Genomic DNA, 22,830 nt, shown 5'->3' with positions numbered 1-22,830 from the left:
TAAATATAAAAAATTAAACTAAATGAAAAAGACAATGTGGAACATATTTATGGTCACATAATTCCTCTATTCAATCAAAGCCAAATTAATCTAGCTTGTTAAACTTGTGTGGTTATTAATGGTCTTTTTCGCTCCTTCAGAGCCATCAGCGCCATTTAACAGGGCTTTTGCTGGTCAGAAAACTTAGTGTCTTGTTGCAGATCTGCCCCTTTATAGCTGTGCAACTAGAAAATCACTAGCCGTGGTAAGCCTTGATGATTTTCTCACCTGTAAAAAGGAATTAAATCCAATGATAACTAAGAGTTTTTAGAACTGTAAAATTCTGTGACAAATGTTTGTTGAAAAAAATTAAATAGGAATGTTTCCACATGCATAACCTCTTAAGCCTCAATAAACCACCAAGCTCCATTTACATTCACTTTCTGCTGTGCAACTAATACCGAGGAGAAGGAGCAGTGAAATAAAATTTATTTCTCCGACTCCTTCAGGCAGTAATCAATTACAACAAAGCCCTTCCCCTAGGAAGGTCTGCATTGGCAAAGGCAGGCAGGAGGGACCAGCCAGTCCCGGCTGCACTCACCAGGCTGCAAAGCCCATTGGTCAGCAGAGGAGGAAGCGGCAGGCAGTCGTGAAGTCTGTCGAGAGGCTGCACGCCGCAGAGTTTTACTAACTGCCAGGGCCCAGCGGTTTAGAAAGGTTCATGTATTCTTTTGCTAAACAAATCTTACTTTACAAAAAAGCTGCCAAACTTTGGAGCTGTGGGAGGAAAACATCTGAAAGTAGGGCTATAGAGAAACATCTCTGCAGCCTTAAAGACAAACTGAGCGTGCCAGGAACTTTCTGCTCCTCCACACGCTGCCCTACCCAGCCTTCCCTTCTTTAAGATCTAACGAAAGAGCTAAAACGGCTTGTGACTTCCCAGGAGGGTTCATGGACTGTGCTGCAGCGGCCTCCCGTTACTGGAAGGAAGGACAGCCAGGAAAGGGGGGTGAGGGAGAGGGGAGGTGGGACGGGATGCTGCAAGGGTGGGCTCCGTGGAGAGAAGCCTCGCCAGCAGGGCGTGCAGGAAGGAAGTGAGGAGGTTTCTCGCTGCAGCACCCGGGGGAGTGGTGGTGGATACGTCAGTACCCCCGCCTCCCTCCAGCCCCAGTTTTGCTGGGAGGTCAAAGAGAAGACTGAGAGGAAAGAAGACTTAAGTGGAAGGAGAGAAAAGGAACTGAAGGAGGAATTTTGGTTCCAAACTGCTTGTAGGTCTAAATCAGGGGCACAGAAGTTCTCTTAGGGGATTTCCTCTAGAGGCGGGCTCTCTAGAGGAAGGGGAAGGAGTCGGAAACCCTTGGAAGGGTCTTCTGAGATTACTAAGCGGGATGGAGGTCTCTCCGAGCGTGGAGAGGTCCAAGCCCTTCCCTGGAGGAAGGCCGTGGGGGCTCTCTGCCTCAGCTGGACTTGCACAGTGGGGTCGGGGGAAGGAGGTTCTCAGCAAGTGTGGAGAGCGACTGGGTGGGGCTGCAGGTCCTCTCTAGAAAGTTCAGAGAACTAACAGTTGTGCCTTCCTTGGAGCGCCGGGAAGGATACGGGATCCCTCTCAGCGCCGAGAGGGTTTGGGGATTGGAGGGCCTGAAACCATTTCTGAGGGGCTGGCCCTGGGGGGGATGGCAAGGTGCTTGGACACATCCCGGTTGCTGGGTGTGGGATTCCACATTGACGACGGAGAGTAAAGGCCCCTTCACTGATCAGAAGCTTGGGAATTTGTCTGAAAGTGTCGGCCTGCAGTGATGAGGAAGGAAGAGTCCCCACTGAAGACTGGTGAGACGCGGCCAGGAATCCTCTCGCTACGAGAACAGGGGCCGAAGAGGACTGTCAAAAGACCCCCACACGCACACAACTCCTTGGAGAGTCGGGGCGGGGGAGGAGGGGCTTTCCGACGCGGTTCGGAAACGACGTGAAGGACCGGGCCCTGGAAGCGGGGACGAAGGAGGCGAGCGGCGGCGGGGTCAGACCTCCGCGCGCTGGGGGGGAGGGCGCCCCGGACCGGGACGCGGGGAAGACCCAAGGGACGCGGGGTCACGGCTCCCGAGGCTGACTCGGAGGGTGAGGGGGGTCTGGAGGTGACTTGAGGTTCTCGGACGCGAACGGAGGAGGCGTCCCGAGTGAATCCCGGGGGCTCCCTGACCCCGGCGGCGGGGCTGGGGCGCGACCGGTACTCACAGAGCGGATCTCCAGCGCCAGGGCGCATTGCAGCGCCTTCACTTTCGGCATCTGCGCGGGAGGTCGGCGGGGAGGGACCCCGGCCGCGGGCCCGAGTGAGGCGAGGAGACGCGGGGCGGGGCGGGGTCGGGGAGGAGACGAGGTGGCGGCGGCGGTGGCAGCTGTGGCCCCCAGGCCGGGGCCCGCGGTCCAGCCTGGGTCCCGCCGGAGCAGCAGCTGTGCGCGGGGCGCGGACCCGTTGTCATGGCAGCCAGGAGGGGCGTGGCCGGAAGAGAGGCCGGGCGGGGACGCGCTGGAGCCGCGGCGCGAGGGCGAGCGGCTGGGGGCGGGGCTCGGCGCACGCTGGGCGGGGCGGGGCCGCGCGAGGAGGCGGGGCTTCAGAAGGGGCGGGGCGGGTCGTCTGTGACATCAAACTGTTGGCACAAAGGAGACAATAGCTGTTTGTGTAATGGGACAGTGCACTGGTCAGGGAGTTGGACTTAGGAACCCTGAGTTCCAACGTGGCGATGGCACCTTGGGCGAGTGGCGTTCCTCTCCGGCCTCAGTTTCCCCAACTGTGAAAGAAGAATAATTGTTATTAGTTCTCTTGTTTGGATTTCACAATACAGTTTACAAAGCCAGTATGAAGAAACTGAGGATTAGAGAGGAGACTTGCCCAAGTCAAAGTCTGAACCAGGATTGGAAGTCAGGAGCTCTCAAGGAAAACATCACTTGCGTCCCTGAGAAGAGGTCTTGAATCAGATCATCACGCTCTTCTTCCTAGTCCCCAATTCTGTGATCCTCTCTTTGTTAGTGTGGCCCCCTCTCCCTTCAGGGTTTCCTGTCTGATTCACCTGTGTATGCATCTCAATGTATGTGGCTTAAAGTGAACCGTCAATGAAGGACCAAGATTAAAACCAGTTGCGCAGGGCCTAGGCTGTAGGTCATCAAAGATGAAAACAATCTAAGAGATTGCTCAATTAAAAATCATTTTAATTGTGAAACAACTTATACAGACAGAAGTGTATAAAACATAGTCATCCTTAGCAATAACAATAAAGTGAATACCGGTCTAATAACACCCAAGTTAAGAAATAGAACATTACTAGCACCTTAGAAATGCCCCAGCATTGCCTTGCCTTCCTTGCCTTGCCCTGGGACCACAACCCTGACTTTTGTTACAATAATGCCCTTGCTTTTCTAAATATTTCATTATTCATGTATGCATTTCTAAAGAAAATATTGTTTGATTTTTTGCCAGTTATTGATGTCATGTAAGTGAAATTAATATAATATGTATTCTCCGGTGACTTGCTTCTCTCACTTACTGTTATGTTGTGGGATTCACCCAATGTTATGCCGTGTAACTGAAGTTTTTTCCATTGTTGGACAGTACTCTAGTACATGAATATATATTGATTTATTTATGCTTTCTATTATTGATGGTCATTTGTACTGTTTCTATTGTTAGCTATGATTAACATTGTTGTTAGGGACACTCTGGTACATGCTGACTAGTGCACATGTGCTAGAGTCGGAGTGGTTTGACTGGTATTAGTTTTTGCACTAAGAGGCCTTTAGCAGGTAATACCACACCATACTACAAAGAAGTGGTACTAATTTATGTTCCTGCCAGGAGTGTTTAAGAGTTCTTATTTTTCTACATCCTCACCAACATTTGGTATTGTTTAGATTTTTAATTTTTGTATATTTGGGTGTGTGTAGTCGAGTGTCACATTGTGGATTTATTTTGCATCTCATTATTCTTGAGGTTGAGCAACTTTTCATGATTTTATTAATCTTTCCACTTTCTCTTTGTGAACTGCCTAGTAATTTTCTTGCCCATTTTTCTATTAGATTGTTTCTCTCTCCCCTGTCACTGATTTATAGGAGTTCTTATATATTCTAGATACTAAACTTTGTCTATTATATGTGTTGCAAATGTCTGCCCCAGTTTGTGCTTGAGTCTTTTAATTTTCCATGTGGTGTGTGAGGAACAGAAGAGAAATTGTCATGGAGTATAAATATTCTTAGTTTGACCAAATAATTCCAAGTTGCTGTCCAGAATGCCACATGAGTCTGCACTCTCACCACCAGTGTTTGAGGGTTACTATGCCCCCAGGCTTGGCATTATCGAGCTTTCTTGTTTTCCCCAGTATAACAGATATAAAGTACCATCTCACTATTAAATTTCTCAGATTACTGATGCGTCTGAGCATATCTTTATATGTTTATAAGATTTTCTGTTTTCTTTACTATAAACTGTCTGCTCATATCGCTTGCCACTTTTCTATTGAAGTTTTTTGTCTTTCTTACAGGAGTTCTTATATATGCTGGTAATTAATCTCGTCAGTTTTAGACATGCAAATATCTTCTCTCTTTTTCATCTGTTTGTAAACTTTGTCCAGGGTCTACTTCAGTTCATAGAAATACCCAACTTTGATTTAGTCCATCATTTTTACTTTATCTTTTATGTTTATGTTTCTGACATTTTAAGAAGTCTCCCCCATTCTTAGGTGACAGAAATAATTCCTGTATTTATCCTGTCCACTTCATAGGTTTACCTTTCCCATTTTGTTGTTTAATCCATCAAGACTCAATCTTTGTCCATGATGTTGGATAGGAATCCAAGCTCCAGTTGTTGTTTTTCAAAACTCTAGAGGGTGAGCTGGATTTCCCAACAGTACCTACTGAACATTCTCTACTTGTCCTCCTTGATTTGTGGCACCAGCTGTACCGTGTATTAACTACCTCAAGTTCCGTCTTCAAGCTTTCAACTCTGTTCCAGTGTTCTATTTGTCTCTTCTTGCAGAAGTATCACACTGCTTTATTACTATGAGTTCTTAATATCCTGTTTGGCAAGTCTCCCTCTCTCTTTTTCGTTATGAGGTTGATTTAGCTATGTGTGATCCTTTATTGCCTCTTTCTGTTTTAGAGTAAGTTTATCAAGTTCCTCAAACAGTCCAACTGGAATTTTTATTGTAAAACATTACATTTATAGACTAATTTGGGGAATTGACATCTTTGGAATAGTACATCATCCCATCCAAGAACATAAACTGTTTCTCCATTTATCAGATCATTTTCTATGTCCTTTACTAGGGTTTTCAAGTTTCTGCATAAAGGTCCTACCTGATTCCTACATAGTATTTAGTTTTAGTTTTTTGTTTACACTGTTGAGAGGAGTTTCCTATTTTTCACTAAATTTACTAGTTTATTATTGTGACTAGTGAGAAAAAAATTACTTTTATAGGTTAGTCTAGCAAATCTGTTAAACTCTTTCTGATTGAATAGTTCATCTGTTTTTTCCATTCTTATTATTGCTGTTTTTCTCATAGAAGTGATAAGCACTGTATTGGATTTCTGTTGCTCCCATAACAAATTACCACACACTCAGAGGCTAAAATAATAGAAATTTATGATCTTACATTCTGTAGGTAAGAAGTCCAACACAGGCCTTACTGGGCTAAAATCAAGGGGTCAGCTGGGTTCCTTTCTGGAAACTCTAGTAGAGAATCTGTCTCCTGGCCGTTTACAGCTTCGAGAGGCCACCAGCATTCCTTACCTCATGGTCTCCTTCCTCCCTCTTCAAAGCCAGCAATGGCAAGTCAAATCTTCGTCACGTTGCATCACTCTGACGTACCCTCCTACCTCTTTCTCCCACTTTTAAAGATGTTTGTGATTACATTGAGCCTTCTTAGATAATCTCTTTTTCTTAAGGTTGGCTGATTAACACCTGTAATTCCATCTGCAACCTTAATTCTGTCTTTGCCATGTGAGATAGCGTAGTCACAGATTCCAGGCATCAGGATATGGACATCTTTGAGGGATAATTATTCTGCCTACCACAAGCACCAAAAAGAATAACAATTGTAGTGCATCGAAACACATCAGATGTGTTAAAAATCCATGAGTTGGTAACGTTACTCAAAGGGGGAAAAAAGCATTAGTCAACTGTGGATGATTTAAGAACCAACTCACTCTGAAAACTGATAAATAAAAAGAAAGAATCAACCATTCATCCTGAATTTCTTGTTTGGACTATACCTCAGGATGACCAAAGAGTTGATGAGTTTTCTTTATAGAAAACCCCCAGCTATGATTGGACAGAAACGAAGAATTCAAATATTCATGGCTGCTAAAACCATTAGTGAAAAGCTGATGAGGAATTTCATAAGGGGTAGGTCAATCAGACAAGATTTTGTAATCTTAACATTACAAAAAGAGAGACAAGCAGACGCTATGTCCCTTCTGAGGTGATACAGTTAGGAGTACACAACACCACCTTTCAAGCCCAAAAATCAAACTTGAATCTGACCAAGCATCCAAACATATCACCAACGTACAGGAAATACAATATTCAAAGCAACTAACTTGTTAAACAAAACCATAGGGATGCAGGCAGCAAAATAAAGACAATATTGTTTCTTCAACAAATATGCTGCAAAGGAAAAAAATAGGAGAGACTGTATTTAAAAAAAAGACTAAAAAGACATATCCTAATGTAGAATATTTATGAGACAATAGGGGAAATTTGAACGCTGACTGGACATATGGTAATCTTTGATAAATTTTTAGGAGTGATAGTGGTACTGGGGTCCTGTTCTTTAAAAAAAGACCTCTTGGGGCTGGCCCCGTGGCGCAGCGGTTGAGTTCACACATTCCGCTTCTCTGGCCCAGGGTTAGCCAGTTCGGATCCCGGGTCTGGATGTGGCACCGCTTGGCAAAAGCCATGCTGTGGTAGGCGTCCCACATATAAAGTAGAGGAAGATGGGCATGGATGTTAGCTCAGGGCCAGTCTTCCTTAGGAAAAGAGGAGGATTGGCGGCAGATGTTAGCTCAGGGCTAATCTTCCTCAAAAAAAAGAAAGACCTCTTATCTTTTAAAAAGTCATATGCACTGAAGTATTTATGGATGAAATATGATGTCTGGGATTTGCTTCAACAACTCCAGTGGTAGTGGGAGGTGGGAGGTGGTAGTGATGGCAAGTGGGTGAGAGTATGAATGAAACAAATTAGCCATGTAATTGTTGATGACAAGTATGCTAGAATTCATTATACTATTTTTCTACTTTTGTATATGTTTAGTTCCACATTAATTCATACAAAAATAAATAGGTGTTGAACAGTGTCAAATGCTTTTTCTGTACTGAGTATTGAGATAATCATATGAGCTTTCAACTTTAGCCTATTTATGAAATGAATTATATTGATAGATTTCTCTGATATTTTACCTTCCTTGTAGTCCCCTACTAGGCTGTTTTGTGAATATGCTTTGGTATTTTGTTAGCTAACATTTTATTTATGTTTTCGCATTTTTGTTCATGAGCAAATTGGACCTATAATTTTCAATATTGTTTCTTTTGGTTTTGGAATCTAGATTACTCTAGCTTTATAAAATAAGAGTGACTGTTTGCTTGCTCCTGTCCACAGTTCTTTGATGTTCTCTTCACTTTTCTTCAATCTTTTTTTCTCAGATTCTTGAGCATATAATTTCTATTCGTCTGTCTTCAAGGTGACTGACTCTTTCTTCTGCCGTCCCCAATCTGCTGTTAAGCCCATCCAGTGAATTCTTCATTTCAGTGAATGTAATATTCAGTTCTAAAATTTCCATTTGGTCTTTTTTTAGTTTCTACTTGTCTGCTGTCATTCTCTGTTTGCTCAACACCAGGACCATATTTTCCATTACTCTTTGACCATATTTTCCTTTAATTCTTTGAACATGTTTACAATAGCTGCTTAAAAGTCTTTTTATGCTATATCCACCATCTATGCCACATAAGTTCTATTTCTCCTAACTGAATGTTTTCATGAGTATGGATCAAATTTTTCTGTTTCTTTGTATGTCTAGTGATTTATTTTTTCCTGAATACTGGATGTTTTGCATAACACATTGTAAAACTTTGGTTTCTCCTATCTTTCTCTGAAGAGTGTTGGTTCTTGTTTTAGCAGCCATTGTGATTACTGGCTGATTACCTTAAACTTGTGCTGACTTAGCAATATGCTTTGTTAGTGCGGATAGGTGGGAAGCCCAAGACGTTTTTAAAGCCCCTGTAACTTGATAGCACTCAACTTCCAAATTGTTTCTCCTATGGGCTTTGTCACACTTGGTTATAGACTTTGTTAAAGCAAGTCTAGTGTAGGCCTTACCATGAGGAATGGTCCTTTCTGCTACAGTGCAGCCTTTCTCATGTATCAGCTGGATTCCAGGAGTATTAACCAAGTGTTAAAAAAAGATCTCTCCACAATAGAAGGTTCAGAACTCCAGTGTCCCCAGCACTGTTTGATCTCAAGTATCTCTGTTCTGCTCCCAACCCTGTAGCAGCTGCTAATTTGCAAGTCTCAAGCGGTCTCACCCTGTAAATGTAAAACTCATCCCTCAGCCTTGAACTTTTAGGGAGACCCCATGCAGGTTTCTGGGCTCTCTCTGCACAGCTCCTGCCTTAGCCAGTTTTGGCTGCTGTAACAGAACACCGTAGACTGGGTGGCTTATAAGCATCAGAAATTTATTTCTCACAGTTGTGGAGGCTGGCAATCAAGATCAGGGTGCAGCACGGCTGGGTTCCAGGTTGCAGATGGCTGTTTTCTCATTGTAGCCTCACTTGATGGAGCAGATGAGAGAGCTCTCTGGGGTCTCTTTCATAAGAGCGCTAATCCCGTTTGTGAGGGCTCCACCCTCACAACCTAATCATCTCTCGAAGGCCCCACCCACAAACACCATCACACTGGGGGTTAGACTTTCACTGTATGAGTTTGGGGGGGACACGAACCTTCAGTCTATAGCAACTAGTTTGAAGGTGTTCCCTGTGTTATAGCCTTCGAGTTGCAGCCTCATACAAAAATTCAGCTGCCAATTTCTAAGCCCAAGGCACAGAATTTTTGGTGAACGTTCTAATAGGCCTGAATAGCAGCATTGTGAATAGCACCACTATAATTAATGGTATCTCAGGAAGATTTCTAATCACAGGTAGCACATAAAGCAGAAATAGGACTGCTTCTGCCCTTCCCCTCCTTTTATCCTCTAAGAAATTTTATGGGAATCCCACAACTAGAAGGACGTGCAACTAGGATATACAACTGTGTACAGGGGGGGTTTGGGGAGATAAAGAAGAAGAAAAAAAAAAGATTGGCAACAGTTGTTAGCCCAGGTGCCAATCTTTAAGGAAAAAAAAAGAAATTTTATGGGAAATCAGTCTAATAAAAGATGTAAGCTCTTAATCTTTCCCAGAAATCCTACTTCATTTGATGAATACTTTGAGGGAATAGAGCGTTTTTTTTTTCTTTTATACAGTCTCCTTTGCATTTATGAAGCGAAGATGGTAACTCAGACTCCCCGACCAAACGGTCAGAAGGTCAGAAGCGTGTTTAAAGACCTCTGTTGTCTTTCATTCGTGTGCAATCTCCGTAAGGGAAATGATTTCCAACAAAGTCAGTGTCTTCATTACTTATAGCACTATTAACAATAATTATAGCCGTAGTAACCATTCAGTGACAGTACATCATATATTAGGCATTCTACAAGGTACTTTATATACATAATTATATATCTCACACATCTCTCCAAGGTAAATATTTATATTCCCATTTAACCAATGAGGAAACGAGCTCCAAGTAAATTAACTTGTCCGTGCTCACACAGAAGGTGTTTGGACCTAACTCCGCCCTTCTCCCAAGGCAGCCTTCTTTACACCATAAAATTCTGCCTCCTATTATTTATTATTTTAATTTGTCAATAACAAACATACCAATTAGTTTGATACAATACAACCAGATAATAATGATGACAATAGTAATTGTTATATTAACAGAATAGATGTTATATATAATATATCATTATGACCTTGCATTTTGACTAGAAAGTTGTGTTTCTGAAAGCATGTTTTCGTCACTTATTCTCAGAATGATTCTGTCTATTTTAAATGAGAACAATTTCTAAACCTGTAACGCTAGACTGTGGGTTTGTTTATCACTGAGAATGGTATGGAAGGTTTAAGAGAAACAAGACTCTTAAAATTTCTGATATAGCTTGGAGTGAAAAGATAAAGCAGGAGTCATCCTGTAATAAGAATTTTCTTATACAGAACAGTATGAATTGTACCCCTGGGAAAAATGTGTTTGGCCTTGAAATGCCTTATGCAACTAGAATAATACATAGCCCCCCAAATGTTTTGTTTTACTAATCTTGTCTCCCTATGTAAGATATGCTAGTTTGGTCAATGATAATTAGATGGCCACTCCTCTGACTGAGTGTTAGAAAGTAATAAGCCAATGAGGGATCACTTCTAATTTCTCATATAAGAGCCTTAAGGAAAATGGACATGCAGTAGGCCAGCTTGCTTTTGAAAAACAAGAGGTGGGATGGGAAGACACACTATAAAGTTCTGAGCCCTCATTACAATTGAGTCTGCTGGAATTGGACGTTACTTCCAGCCTGGCAGACGGCCTCCTGAGACTCGACCCTACCGTCTCCATTTCGGGAAAGATAATGATGACCTGGGCAGCTGCACCAAAAGGCTGGTAGCAATGCATCGACTGAAGCCTCCTCCACTTTGGGGAAGAATTTCTGAATGAGGAAGGGTCCTCTGATGTTGTTGGAGCTAGGGGGGAAGAGGGGAATTCTAATGTAGGTACCAGTTATTTTTCTCCACAACTACTAAGCTGTGAGCACCTGGGACACGGAGTACTTGTGGTAAACTGAATAATGGCTTCCTAAGGATGTCTACGTCTTAATCCCTGGAACCTATGAATGTTACTTTTTGTGGCAAAAGGGACTTTGTAGATGTGGTCAAGTTAATGATCTGGAGATGAAGGATTATCCTGGTTTATCCAGGTGGGCCTGATGTAATCATAAGGGAACCAGGAGGGGTCGGAGTCAGAAAGAGGGCAATGTGATAACGGAGGCAGAGGGAGAAAAGGTGACTTGGTGTGGAGCCATGAGCTAAGGAATGAGGGCAGCCTTTAGAAAGCGGAAAAGGCAAGGAGTGGATTCTCTCTGAGAGACTCCAGGGCAACCAGCCTGTTGCCATCTTGGTTTTAGTCCCATAACACTCATGTCAGACTTCTGACCTCCAGAACTATCGAGTAACAAGTCTGTGTTGTCTTAAGCCCCTAAGTTTGCGGGAATTTGTTACAGTGGCAACAGGAAACAAATACAGTATTTGATTTGATCAAAACTGCAGGAAGGTTAGAAGTTAAACAGGCTGACTGTAAATTTCTTAACCTAGTCCAGAATTAATTTTGCAGCAGAAATTACAAATTTAAACGTCATGACAGAAATAGCGACCTCAAGAGGACTTTTTAGGTCATGCTCTTAAGAAATGGTATTTCCTTTATCGTTGGGGTTGGTTTCTTAGCACGTTGATAAGCATTGCTTTTCAGTCCTTCCCAGGCCACCTGCAAGTTTCAAAAAAATTAAATTCTAATACCAGCCTCTAAAAATAAATAAAACCTATTAATTGACAGTGTGGCCCAAAATCCTAAGGCCATACTGGCACCAGTGACTGCCCTCCCACTGCTTGCCACCCTGGGTATTCCACTCTGGCTATTATTCCTCAAATGGATGTGGCTGCCAATGCCTTTGGGTGTCTTCGCTGCCCCCTATTCCTACAGGGAAGAAGAGTGGAGATGAGTTGGGTCTCTCCTCATTTTCTGAACAAGATATGTAGCCTGACCTCTACACTGAAGTCTCCCTTTTAACATTGCTCTCTCTCAGCTTCTGTCCATCAGAACAAAGTTGTCTTCTCACCATTCCCTCAAAGTTCTGGGGATTTTTTTAAAAATAAATAAAGTAAGCATATTTTCTTTAAGTGGTTTAACCAACTCTTCCTTAGAGAAATAATGGTGGACAACACCTAAAATTAAATATACACCTGGTCTCATCTTAGACCAGTTAAATCCACACCTTTGGGAGTGAGGTCTAGGCGTGTATAGTTTAAAAATTTCTCCAAGTGATCATAATCAGGATTGAGAACCACCGGTCTAAGCTAGTCATGAACAGCCTATCCTTGCCCAAATTTTATCACTAGTATTATGGACTGAATTGTGTCCCCTAAGATTCGTATGTTGAAGTGTTAACCCTTAGTACCTCAAAATGTTTGGAGAGGGGGACTTTAAAGAGGTTATTAAGATTAAATGAGGTTATTGGCCCTAATCCAATGGTGTCCTTATAAGAAGAGGAGATTAGGACATAGACACACACAGAGGAAAGACCAGGGGAAGACACAGACAGAAGATGGTTATCTACAAGGTGAGGAGAGAGGTCCTCAGAAGAAACCAAACTTGCAAACACCTTGATCCTGGACTTCAAGCCTCCAGAACTGTCAGAAAATAAATTTCTGCTGTTTAAGCCTCTCAGTCGGTGGTACTTTGTTATGGCAGCCCTAGCAACCTATTACAGCCAGTAAAAAAAATGATCTCAATCTAGTGTACATTTTCATCCTGAGGACTCTCATTTTCTGAACGCTGAACATTAGCATGGGCTGTACTCCTCTTTTTTCAAGGGGATAAAAAATCATAATAGCTTTCATCACAAGAAAGTACCAAATACTCAGGTAAATGGCTTTTACTTGCAAATAACAGAAAACTCAATTATTGTTGGCTTAACAAATAAAGATATCTAATTCTCTCATATACCAAGAAGTCTGGAGGAAGTCAGCAGTGGGAGGCTGTAGAAGCTCAGCTGGTTTGAAAGCCCAGGCCCTTTCTATTTTTCCATTTCACTGTCATTAGCACTTTTTTTTTCGTGCTGGTTTTCCATATTCATACTGGGAAAAAGAAGAAAGGGCAGCACCAACAAAGTAGAAAGTCATGCCTGTCCCTTTTTATAAGGAAATAAAGGTTTTTCCAGAGGCCTCCCCACAGACCTCCGTTTGCTAGGCCACATGGCCTCTGCAGCTGCAGGGGGGCTGGAAGTGGAATTCTCACAGACAGGGAAAGGATGCTCATGACTGAGAACCCGCGGGTCTCAATCCCGACTAGACTCACCTGCAGAAATTTAAAAAATATAGACACCTGTGCTTCATTCCCAAAGGTTCTGATTTTATGTATGTATTTATTTATTTATTACAAAATATATATATTTACATATATAAATTAAATTTAAATATATATATTTTTTAACTCTATAGATGATTCCACTGTATAACCAAGTTGAGAACCACTGGTGTAGACCAATTATGGGTCATTCCTTGGTACCACCTGGAATAAAATTGAGACTCAGATAACAAGAAGACAGGAAGAATAGCAGGATAGGGATTAACATCTTGTGGCAGACACAGCTAGAAATTATTTGTTCATGAAACGGGCAAGATGCAGCTGGATTTGGGCATATTTGGATACAAGATTCAAATGATCAATCAATCTTTCTCTGCTCTTTCTTCCTCCTCTACCTCCCTTCCCTTTCATCTCTCTCCCCCTCCACCTTCCTCTCTCTCCATCTCTCCTCCAACCCACTCCACTTTTTCTTCCCTTCATCTCCCTCTCCTTCTATCTCTAGCACATCTTCATAACCAGAGTTAGATAATAATAAGCAGGATTATATGAAATATTCCCTACAGAACCAAAGCAGATCATCCAGTCATTGGGGTTGAATGTTTCCAATGACAGAAAGCTCACTACCTCCCACAGAGTTACTAGATAAGATATGCAAGTTATGCTGTCCACTAGGGCACCTGTCCAAAGGAGCAAGTGGGTGCTGGGTGCCATTCTGTCAGGCCATGATTGCTAGAGAAAGAAGCACCTTTTTCTAGTTCACATGAAGGTGCCATGTAGGCTAGCAGGGACACTGGTGTGATGAGGGTCCCTGGTACATGGCTATGACCGTTACGAAGTTCTCTATTGCAATGAGACAAAATCTGCCTCCTCAAAGATTCTTTTCAATGATCCATTTAATGGTTTATAGCTGCTTAGAACACATTTGCTCTCTCCTCTCCAGTCCCCATGACGTCTTTTCTCCTACAGGTTTCTCAACTCTGGTTCCTTCAGCCATCCTGCTTCAACATGGCCTGGATTCCCTTCATCTTTCCCCCTCCCTCTTCTGTGGATACACTGTTGAGTGGTCAGTGGCCCTCTTAAGCTGCAGCACCATAGCCTGTACATTGTAACAGGGAGAAACAGCCTGGAGATGGGGTGACTTTACTGCTTTTGAAGGGGAGAAAGAGGATGTGGAAAATAAAAGCCTCCATTCACAGAAATCATGTTGCTGCCCAGCCGTGAAGGAGACAGACATGGGTAGGCACAAGAATGAGCAGCAGAGTTTAGCATCATGGAAGTCAACAGAGGAAAGAATTTCAGGGATGGAGTGATGACCATCGGTGCCCCATGCTGTTATGAGTTTGGTAAGATAAGTACTGAAAGTGCTTAATGGATTTGGAAACTGGTCATCAGCAACCTTCATTAGATGAGTTTCAGCTAATGGATGAATGCCAAATAAGGCAGTAGGGACAGCAAATACAGAAGTATGGAGAACTCGTAGATGGCAGATACGGGGGATATGGTCCAGAAGGTAGAGGTTGGGGGGTGGGGGGTGGGAGGTGTGTGTGTATGTATACTTAGGGATGGGAGAAGTTTGAGTATGGTTATAGGCTAAGCAAAAAGAGGCAGTAGAGAGTTAGAAACTGAAACCAGGGAGCAGGAAGATGAATACTGGAGCTATGTTCTGGAGGATTTAGGAGAGTCTGGGGCAAAGGGCACAGGTGAAGGGACTGGCCTTGAACAGTTAGATTAATGCATCTTCTTTGAAGCCTAAGGGAAGGAGGAATAATGTGTACATAGGAAAGTGGAAGACTCTTTTGAAATGAAGACACAAAGATTTGGGGAGATTGCTTTTAGTCTCAGTGCCAACATGTCTGTTGGTCTGTTTTTATCCTCCCTTCATTGAAATTTTCTTTCCTCCCTGCCACCCAGCCTTGTGGATACAAGCCAAAGCCTTTGTCCTTGCAGAGCTGCCAGTTTGGACAGAGATGGCTCTGCTCTTCCCCTGCTGATCTCCATGATCAATAGGACCCAGAGCAGCAGTCCAGGAGGCCGTAGATTAGAGAGAACCACTTTCCTATAGCCCACGGAGTCCTATTTCCTTTTGCTCTTTCTAGATGTCCTCGATTTCCTAATCATTTTGTCAAAGCTGTATAGGAAAACACAGCTCACTGGGATGGTTGGACGAGGGAAGAGAAAAAGGAGTCAGGGATAGGCCAGCTGGGGAAGAAATAGTTATTTTAAAGCAGGTGGCCTAATTCTTCTTCTGGAAAGAACTGTGTGTGTTTGGAAAAATATTTCAAGACCTCTCTACAGGTAAGAACAGGGAAACCCAGAGGACATGAGCAGAACAACCTAGTATGGTCAAAAGGAAGACAGAAGTGCTTTGCACATGAGGTGGAATGAGTTCTGAGGTTTGGGTGTGGGGAGGGGGGATTCTGAAATGCCTCAGAAGTGAGAGGGAGACGTGAGGGATGGAAGCACCATGAGAGCAAGCAGGGTACATGAGCTCCTAAAATTCGTATCTGAATAGAAAAAAAAATCTGAGTTGGGGGTAGAAAGTGAGGTAAAGGCCCTGAACCTCGTGGTGACCCCCTGGGTAGTGGCTGGTTTATGTATCAGGCTGGCCCAGTGGCCTGTGAGGTCCTTGAAGGCAAGGGCCAGATCCTGGCTATTCTGTGCCCAGTGGCCATCATTGTGCCTGGGCAGTTCCAGATTTTATGGACTCTGAAGCTTATATAACTTGGGGAGTCTCCTTTAAGGAAAAGAATACAATATATATTATTGGAAAATTAAGTAAAAAAGTGAAAATTTATCTAAAATGAAGGAATGGATCAAATTAAATTTTTTAAAAATCTGAAGATCCAGAAAAATCACATTACATTTTTGTTAATTAACTGCCTGATATACAGCTTTAATACTTTTCTTCCTGTATTTCCTGAATTTTTTTCTTTGATCATCTCTTCATATGACAACTTTTGTAAAATCTTCTTTTCACAGAACAGAAAAATAATTTGGTCTGTCTTCTAGCACAATTGATCAAAATTGGGTTTTTATTTTCCAGAATTCAGAAAAGTTTATTTAAGCTTCACAACTCCTTATTGGTCATGTTTTGTAACTTTTTCAGACTGTTGTTCTGGAAACCTCTGTCGAGTTTCTTGTGTTGGGTGCTATAAGAATTCAGGGCATTTGGCATTGCCTCGTGCAGTCTAATCCTGCCCTCTGAACTGGCAGAACTCCCTCAGTGGCTTGTTGCCCGTCTCTTCTGTAGGGCCCTGCACCCTTGGGTCACGACGTTGGGCAAGTCAGTACCGTGGGCAGTAGGGCTACTCCTGAAGCCATCCCTGTGCTGATGACGGCCAGCAATAACTGAAGTTCCACGGGAAGTGACTGTGAATCACAGAAACATAACCCACTAAACCCACACTTCAATCAGCTTCCCCGTAGCTGGATCCCCAAAAGGCCTATGGCCACGTCATTGCCACCATATGTGAAGGCAAGTGAGGTGGAGGGGAAATTGGAGTGGGAAGAGACAAGGTCGTGGAAGACTGCCATTCAAATCACCCTTACGCAATTTACAGAAACATATGCTCAGGTGAACACAGTACTGGGGAAGGGGCTCGGACACGTCAGGGGCCCGAAGCCTCTTGACCCTACAATAAATCTGTCCGTCTGACACATGGTGCGCACTGGAATGAATACACGTGAGAGGAAGGGAACAGAGGAAGCAGAGGAGTGAGCAGGAGCCATAAGCCGGTGCCTGACAGAAGGAGCCACCGACACTGCCAGTGGCTGGTGAGGTCCCGTCAGTACCCAGCCTGACCTCCGCCGCCCGGGAATCTGCTTCCCTTGGCCACTGGGCCTGCTGACCTCCCAGGGAAGCTGCCTGCGTTCCCCTCTCCTCTTCACCCCGAGCTGTTCTAGCCACACAAAGGGCTGTGTTCTCATCACTAAGGCAGGAAGTTTGCCAGTCACCAGGCCTCCCTGTGCCCTTCTTTGATTTGCAACATCTAAAGGGCATGAAGAGATGCTTTCAGAGGCAGGCTTTTAAATCTGAACTTACCCCAGTGTGAGTCCCAGCTGAAACATCCTTGCTGGCAGTGACCGCTGAGCACAGCTGGGCGGATGGCAGCATTTGCCCTATAAAACACTTGATACTTTGCCAATAAACTGTAAAGAGGAAAAGAAAGCCCTTGTCTAGTTTGAAGTTACAGGGCAGCTTCGGAATGTGCTGACCAAAGTGAAATGTGCCGCTTGCTCCATCCGATTATAGTGCCCGAGCCCTGCTGATGAGGACGAGTACAGCGGTCGGTAACACAGGCCTCCAACCCGAGCCCCACTCAGCAAAGCCACTGGGGTCTCAGGGCCTGCCCAGATACCCCCGTCCCCACTGGGTTTGGGGGGTTAAGGGTGTCTTGGAACCAGTGGAGCCATCTGGCCATGGGTGCCACGGTCACTCTCCACCCCACCTCCTTGTGGCCTTGTTTATCAACTGGTGCTACCACCTTGGCCAAAGAAGAGAGACCTGAAGCTCCGCTGCCAGTACTGTCATCCTTTACAGCAGTTTCTGCACTTGCACCCTTGTGTCTCTGTTCTCCCTGTAACAAAAGTCCTGGAAGGGCGAGTCTCCCAGCCAGTGACAACACCCCCTCAGCCAGACTTCAGAGGGCCTGGCAACCTGCTGAAAACAGCTACAATAGCCCCCCAGTGGATGTCTGCATAGCACCAAACCCCATATATACTGCTTTCCCATACATACATATTTGATGTGTGACAGCAAAACTAGCGCAAACTTCTTTTTCCTTCTTCACAATTTCACGGATAGAAGATTCCTTCTTACAGTAGATCTTAGCAACCTCAGCTTACGCTATTTTTCTTTCCTTATTAAGTGGAGAACTTTCACCTTTTCACTTAAAGGAAACACTTTAGAGCTTCTCTGGCATATTCCAATTGCCAGCATCACTTGCACTTTGGGCCGTTATTAAGTAAAACAAGGGTGACTTGAACACAAGCACTGCGATACCGCGATGGTTGATGATAACTGAAACAGCTACCAAGTGACTAAGGGTGGGTAGCATATACAGGGTGGACACACAGGACAAAGGGATGATTCATGTCCCAGGGTGGAGTGAGTGGGATGGCTTGAGATTTCATCATCCTACTCAGAATGACACACGATTTAAAACTTACAAATTGTTTATTTCTGGAATTTTCCACTTAATACTTTGGGACCACGGTTAGCCATGGGTAAATGAAACCTCAGACAGTGAAACTGCAGATAAGGGGAGCTACTGTATTTATAAAACTTACAAAGGTAAATGCCCTGATGTTCAATCCATTCTTGACAAGTGTGGGTCATGTCATCCAGGGCCAAGATGGAAGAGAGTTGAATGGTAGCATCCAGTAACAGGTGCAAAACGTGATTCTTCCCTGCCAACCCACGAACCTGCAAAAGTTCCAGCACGGGAGTCCTAACCCTCCTGCTTCAGGCTGAGTTCCTTGAAAACCTGCAGGTTTTACTTGAGGGCATCCTGTGAGATCCAATTTTCTTGAAGATTCAGGTGCCAGGAATCTGGGCTCAGCCACCAGCTTCAAGCCATACTCACTATTTCTCCCCGGAGGCCCAGGAGGCCTTGTGCAAACAGGATCCTGGAAGCTTTGCTCTCCCAGAGCTGCTGTCTTAGTTTGGGTTCCCTCAGAACCTCAGACAATTGTTTGAGTACAAGTAGTTTCTTGAGACAGTGAGCACAGGAAACTAATCAGAGAATGAAAGAGGCCAGTGAAGAGCATGTTTTCAAGCAGTTCACCATCATGGGCAACTGCAGCTTAATTCCACTCGGAGCAGTGTAGAATATACACATTAGCATCATCCCATCCTAGGGGTGAGGAATCTGAGGGCTTTATCTACCCATTCCCATCAGCCATTGGTTGAGAGTGTTAATTCCAGCCCCACTGGCCTGCCGTGTGGGCGAAGTGGGCTCCAGCAGCTAGAGAAAGCAGAGGATCACAGGTGCTGGCAGTTGAAGTCCAGTCGGTGAGCAAAGACCTGGTGCATATGAGCTAACAGGGGCGGGACACAGACATGGGAGGCTGCAGTTCCCAAGGTGGACAAGCGGGACCCGCTCCTGAACCATAAAGAAGGCCACAACCAAGAAAAGTCGTTTGCATGATCTTCAGAGTGTGATGATTGTATGGGAGCCCTGAGTAATCTACCCAGTAAGGAACAGCTGAGAATACAGGAACTGGACCCGTCCTACATCCCTAGGCCATTGGGCATGAAGTGTAAGGCAGGGAGCTGGGACTGAGGACGGAAATCCTAGTTCAAAAGGGAATTGGTGTCGGGAGGAAGGGAAACTGAGGCATAAATCTGCATCGTTCCAGGTAAGTCGTTCCCCAGGAGAACAATATCACCTTGTCGGTGTTTCAGAAATTCAAGGCCTTTTAAAAATGGCTATCGCAACAATTGGGGTTTGCTTGGCACTTTGTGGGACATATTCAGAAATGTCAGGCAGTCTTACACAATGAAGAATTGTCCAGCATCCCCAAATCCTACCCGTTCACATATTCTTATAGCTGAAAAACTTATTTATAAATATCTGTTTTCAGCCTAACTTCATTTCACATGTAAACTCAGCCTTTTTTGCATAATTTTAATACAGAACAGTTTTTCCAGGATTAATGAAACTTTCTTTTAACCAAGAGAAGACTGTACTTTATTTTGTTCAGAATTATACCAAGAGTTGTACAAAAGTTTAGAAACGCACATGGCTCTCAGCTAGTGGTAGTGTTTTAATCACCAGTACAACACACCCGACTGAGTGTGCATTAGCATTTCTTACATTCAGGGAATTTTCTAAAGAGATGAAAGTGTGTGTACTTCACTATATCTTTTTATGCAGTTGAGCCAGAGTATTTACATATGAAAATACATATTATTCTTAGACATTTCTTCTCTTTTATTTCTCCTTTATATTACAGTTAGAATAATATATGTATTTTTAAAAGTTGTGCGTGTAGGCAGGTTGTATTCTCTATGAATTTCATATAGAAAAGAAAGTGTAACAAAACGTTAGTTATAAAAAAGACCATTGGGTCTGGTAGCGCTGAGACTCACTTCTCTAAGCTTCTCAGATAAACACCAAGAGGAGCTGGAACAGTTCAGACGCCCCCTGCTGGTGAGGACCAGCTGCTGCCATCCTGACAGCCTCTTTCCTCCTGTCGTGTGTCGACCGATTCTGGAGTTTGTCTTCAGATTTTTGGTAACAGCTTTAAAAAGGTGATCAGCAAATCTGGTAACTTCCAGACAAGAGAGGCTAAGGTGTCAGTGAATCTGAAAAGCGTACCCTAAAAAAAAAAGTGGTTGAGAGGGATGGGAGGTTTTTACCTCGGAAATGTGATTAAGGAGTGAGCGAAGGTGGAATGAGGGACCTAAATCCTATCATTTAGTTTCTAAAAGGCTGACACCGGGCAAACTGGTTCTGAGTGGGAGAGAGGGGAAGGCTAGGACCTGTGGTCACACAACTGGAATGAGTGCTTCCAAAATATTAGGGTGCAAATATGGTCACTTTTTTGGGAATTAAATAATCGAACTCTCCCTTCCCTCATCCCTAAGATGAGTTATCTTCTGGAGGTCCAGATTCTCTTTCCTGAGTCTTCCTGTCATTCCTCTAATTGTTTAGAATCAAATCCAAATTGGGGTCTATTTGGCTTTCACAGTCAAATGAAGACAGATCCGCGGCCGCGGTGTCCCGCTCCTGCTGTTGCGCCTTGCTCCCACACGGTGGCACTGTTGAAGACAGCCCCGGAGAGTCCAAAAGATGCTGCAGGCCCGTGGCAGAGTTGACAGTGATGATTGCCGTGGTTCTTTGAGGAAGGATAACCACAGCCTAATGGAACCCCATACTTCAGCCCTAAAGTTTTCAATTCTTACTATTTGCTCTTTCACCCTAAATACCCAGCCACCTTTCCAGGAACAAGTCAAGCTCCATTTGCACTGTGACTCTGATGTGTGATTCGAGACCCAAACCTCTGTCTCTTCCCCTCCCCTAGTGTATGGGTGTATGGCAGCTTTTCCACTTGAACTCGTAAAATGCAGGGTCTCATTCTCCCTATTTCTCAAACCAATTGCCCTCCTTTCCACAGTTCCTAACGTATTTCCATTCCTGCCTATTCTGTGTGGTCAGTTTCCCTTATTACACAGTTATGGTTATATAATAATTACACCCCTGGCAAAACATCTTTAGCAGGCATTGACTATTGATCCTAGGAGGGGGACAGATTTTAAATTACTTTGATAAAGAACTTGCACAGTCTAGAGCTCTATCATGGCTGCTGCAAGAGAAAGTGAGCTCCTCTTCTCCAGAAATACAAAAAAGGGGCTGTTTGAGCATCCCCCAGACCAATATCCCAACAGGCATGCACGACAGAGATTCCTTCTGTCGTCACGACGGTGGGGCTCAGAGAGGACAAGGCTCTCTTTGTATTAACTGGCAAACCCCCAGTCCCCCAAATGTGCCCACTGTCACAGTTTTCCCTCTTTTGTCGAAACTAATGAGTCACGATTCAAGCAATGTTTTTCTGTGACTCTGAAACCATTTTGCTTAATGAGGTACTAAGTCTTTATAATTAGGCCCAGAAGGAAATGAGGACGTGGCCCTTAAGAGCAATAATTATTTCAGTTATTTATGGTAATAAAAAATTGAAAATAGGAATTCTTCCTCAGAATGTGACTATTTATTCTTTTACATATTGCCTAACAGGCAATTACCCTATTAAGGCGGCGTTTTGTTGCTAAAGACATTAATTGAAATGTAAATTAAATGTAAATCAGCTAATTAAATTGATACGTAATGAACTTGTCAGGCGGGCCTCTCTGATCAGACGCATTTCGCTAATAAACAAGCGTTGCAGCCGGCCCAACACACAGCTGGGGCCAAGGGTGTCTGGCCTGTTCCCCGCCAGACGCTGATGAAGAAGGGAGGGTGTACGTCGCCCAGAACCTCGGGAAGAAAGGAGAACAGCTCAGGCGCAACCTCAGGAGCAAGTTTTCCTCAGGATACCTTTTGGGCCTCTTTTTCCTGGTTTCACATACAATGCTTTCAGATGCAAAAGCTAGAAAATTCAACTCCAACTGGGTGGAGGGAACAGAACATGCAGAGGTAGGATGAGTTAGAACTCCAGAGAGTGGCTCCTTCAGGGACGCGGCTCCACGTCTCTCTGATGCTTTCAGCTGTGTGCTCCCCCCTGTGTTGGCTTCATCTTTAGGTTTGTGTCTTCATGGACTTCATACTTATCGCATGCAGGGCGGCAGGCTGTTGTTTCTGCAACCACTGAAGGGAAACATTGAGGCTTGTGCCAACTGAACCAGGGCAGCTTTGCAGCTGGTCTGCGCTGGGACAGCTGTACCAGTTATTAAAATAGTGAAGCACTTCCATGATTCAGCAAGGGAAGTGACCTGTGAAATTCCATTTACTGATTAGCTACACCCCTGAATTTACACTGTGGCAAGCAGGAAGAATTTTTCCTGATTGCTCTAGACTCTAGAGCCGTGGTTCTCAAACTCGAGTGCGCATCAGAATCGCCTGCAGGGCTTGTTAAAACGCAGATTGCTGAGTCCCACTTGCAGAGTTTCTGATTCAGGAGTGGGTGCTGTGACCCACTGTCAAGGTCCCAG

At 44.0% G+C, this 22,830-nt stretch overlaps 2 protein-coding genes across 3 annotated transcripts in view; both read right to left on the bottom strand.

Annotated features, from left to right (window-relative positions):
• Positions 1 to 2,422, bottom strand: part of SPATA6 (spermatogenesis associated 6) — a 122,565-nt gene extending 120,143 nt beyond the window's left edge. Inside the window, exon 1 of one of the 2 annotated variants that reach the window (XM_046660688.1) lies at positions 2,209 to 2,422. In XM_046660688.1, coding sequence (XP_046516644.1) covers positions 2,209 to 2,259 — 51 coding nt within the window. In that variant the 5' untranslated portion in view covers positions 2,260 to 2,422. The remainder of the gene's footprint in view (positions 1 to 2,208) is intronic. The other variant, XM_046660689.1, reaches the window with a different exon arrangement.
• A 236-nt stretch (positions 2,423 to 2,658) lies between these two features.
• Positions 2,659 to 22,830, bottom strand: part of AGBL4 (AGBL carboxypeptidase 4) — a 1,241,053-nt gene continuing 1,220,881 nt past the window's right edge. Inside the window, exon 13 of the mRNA XM_046660687.1 lies at positions 2,659 to 2,762. Within this exon, the coding sequence (XP_046516643.1) occupies positions 2,750 to 2,762 (13 nt within the window). The 3' untranslated portion in view covers positions 2,659 to 2,749. The remainder of the gene's footprint in view (positions 2,763 to 22,830) is intronic.

The sequence above is a fragment of the Equus quagga genome, chromosome 5 (assembly GCF_021613505.1).
Source record: "Equus quagga isolate Etosha38 chromosome 5, UCLA_HA_Equagga_1.0, whole genome shotgun sequence".
NCBI lineage: Eukaryota > Metazoa > Chordata > Mammalia > Perissodactyla > Equidae > Equus > Equus quagga.
Note: the sequence above shows the minus strand (reverse complement) of the source record. Positions and strands in the feature narration are given on the sequence as shown.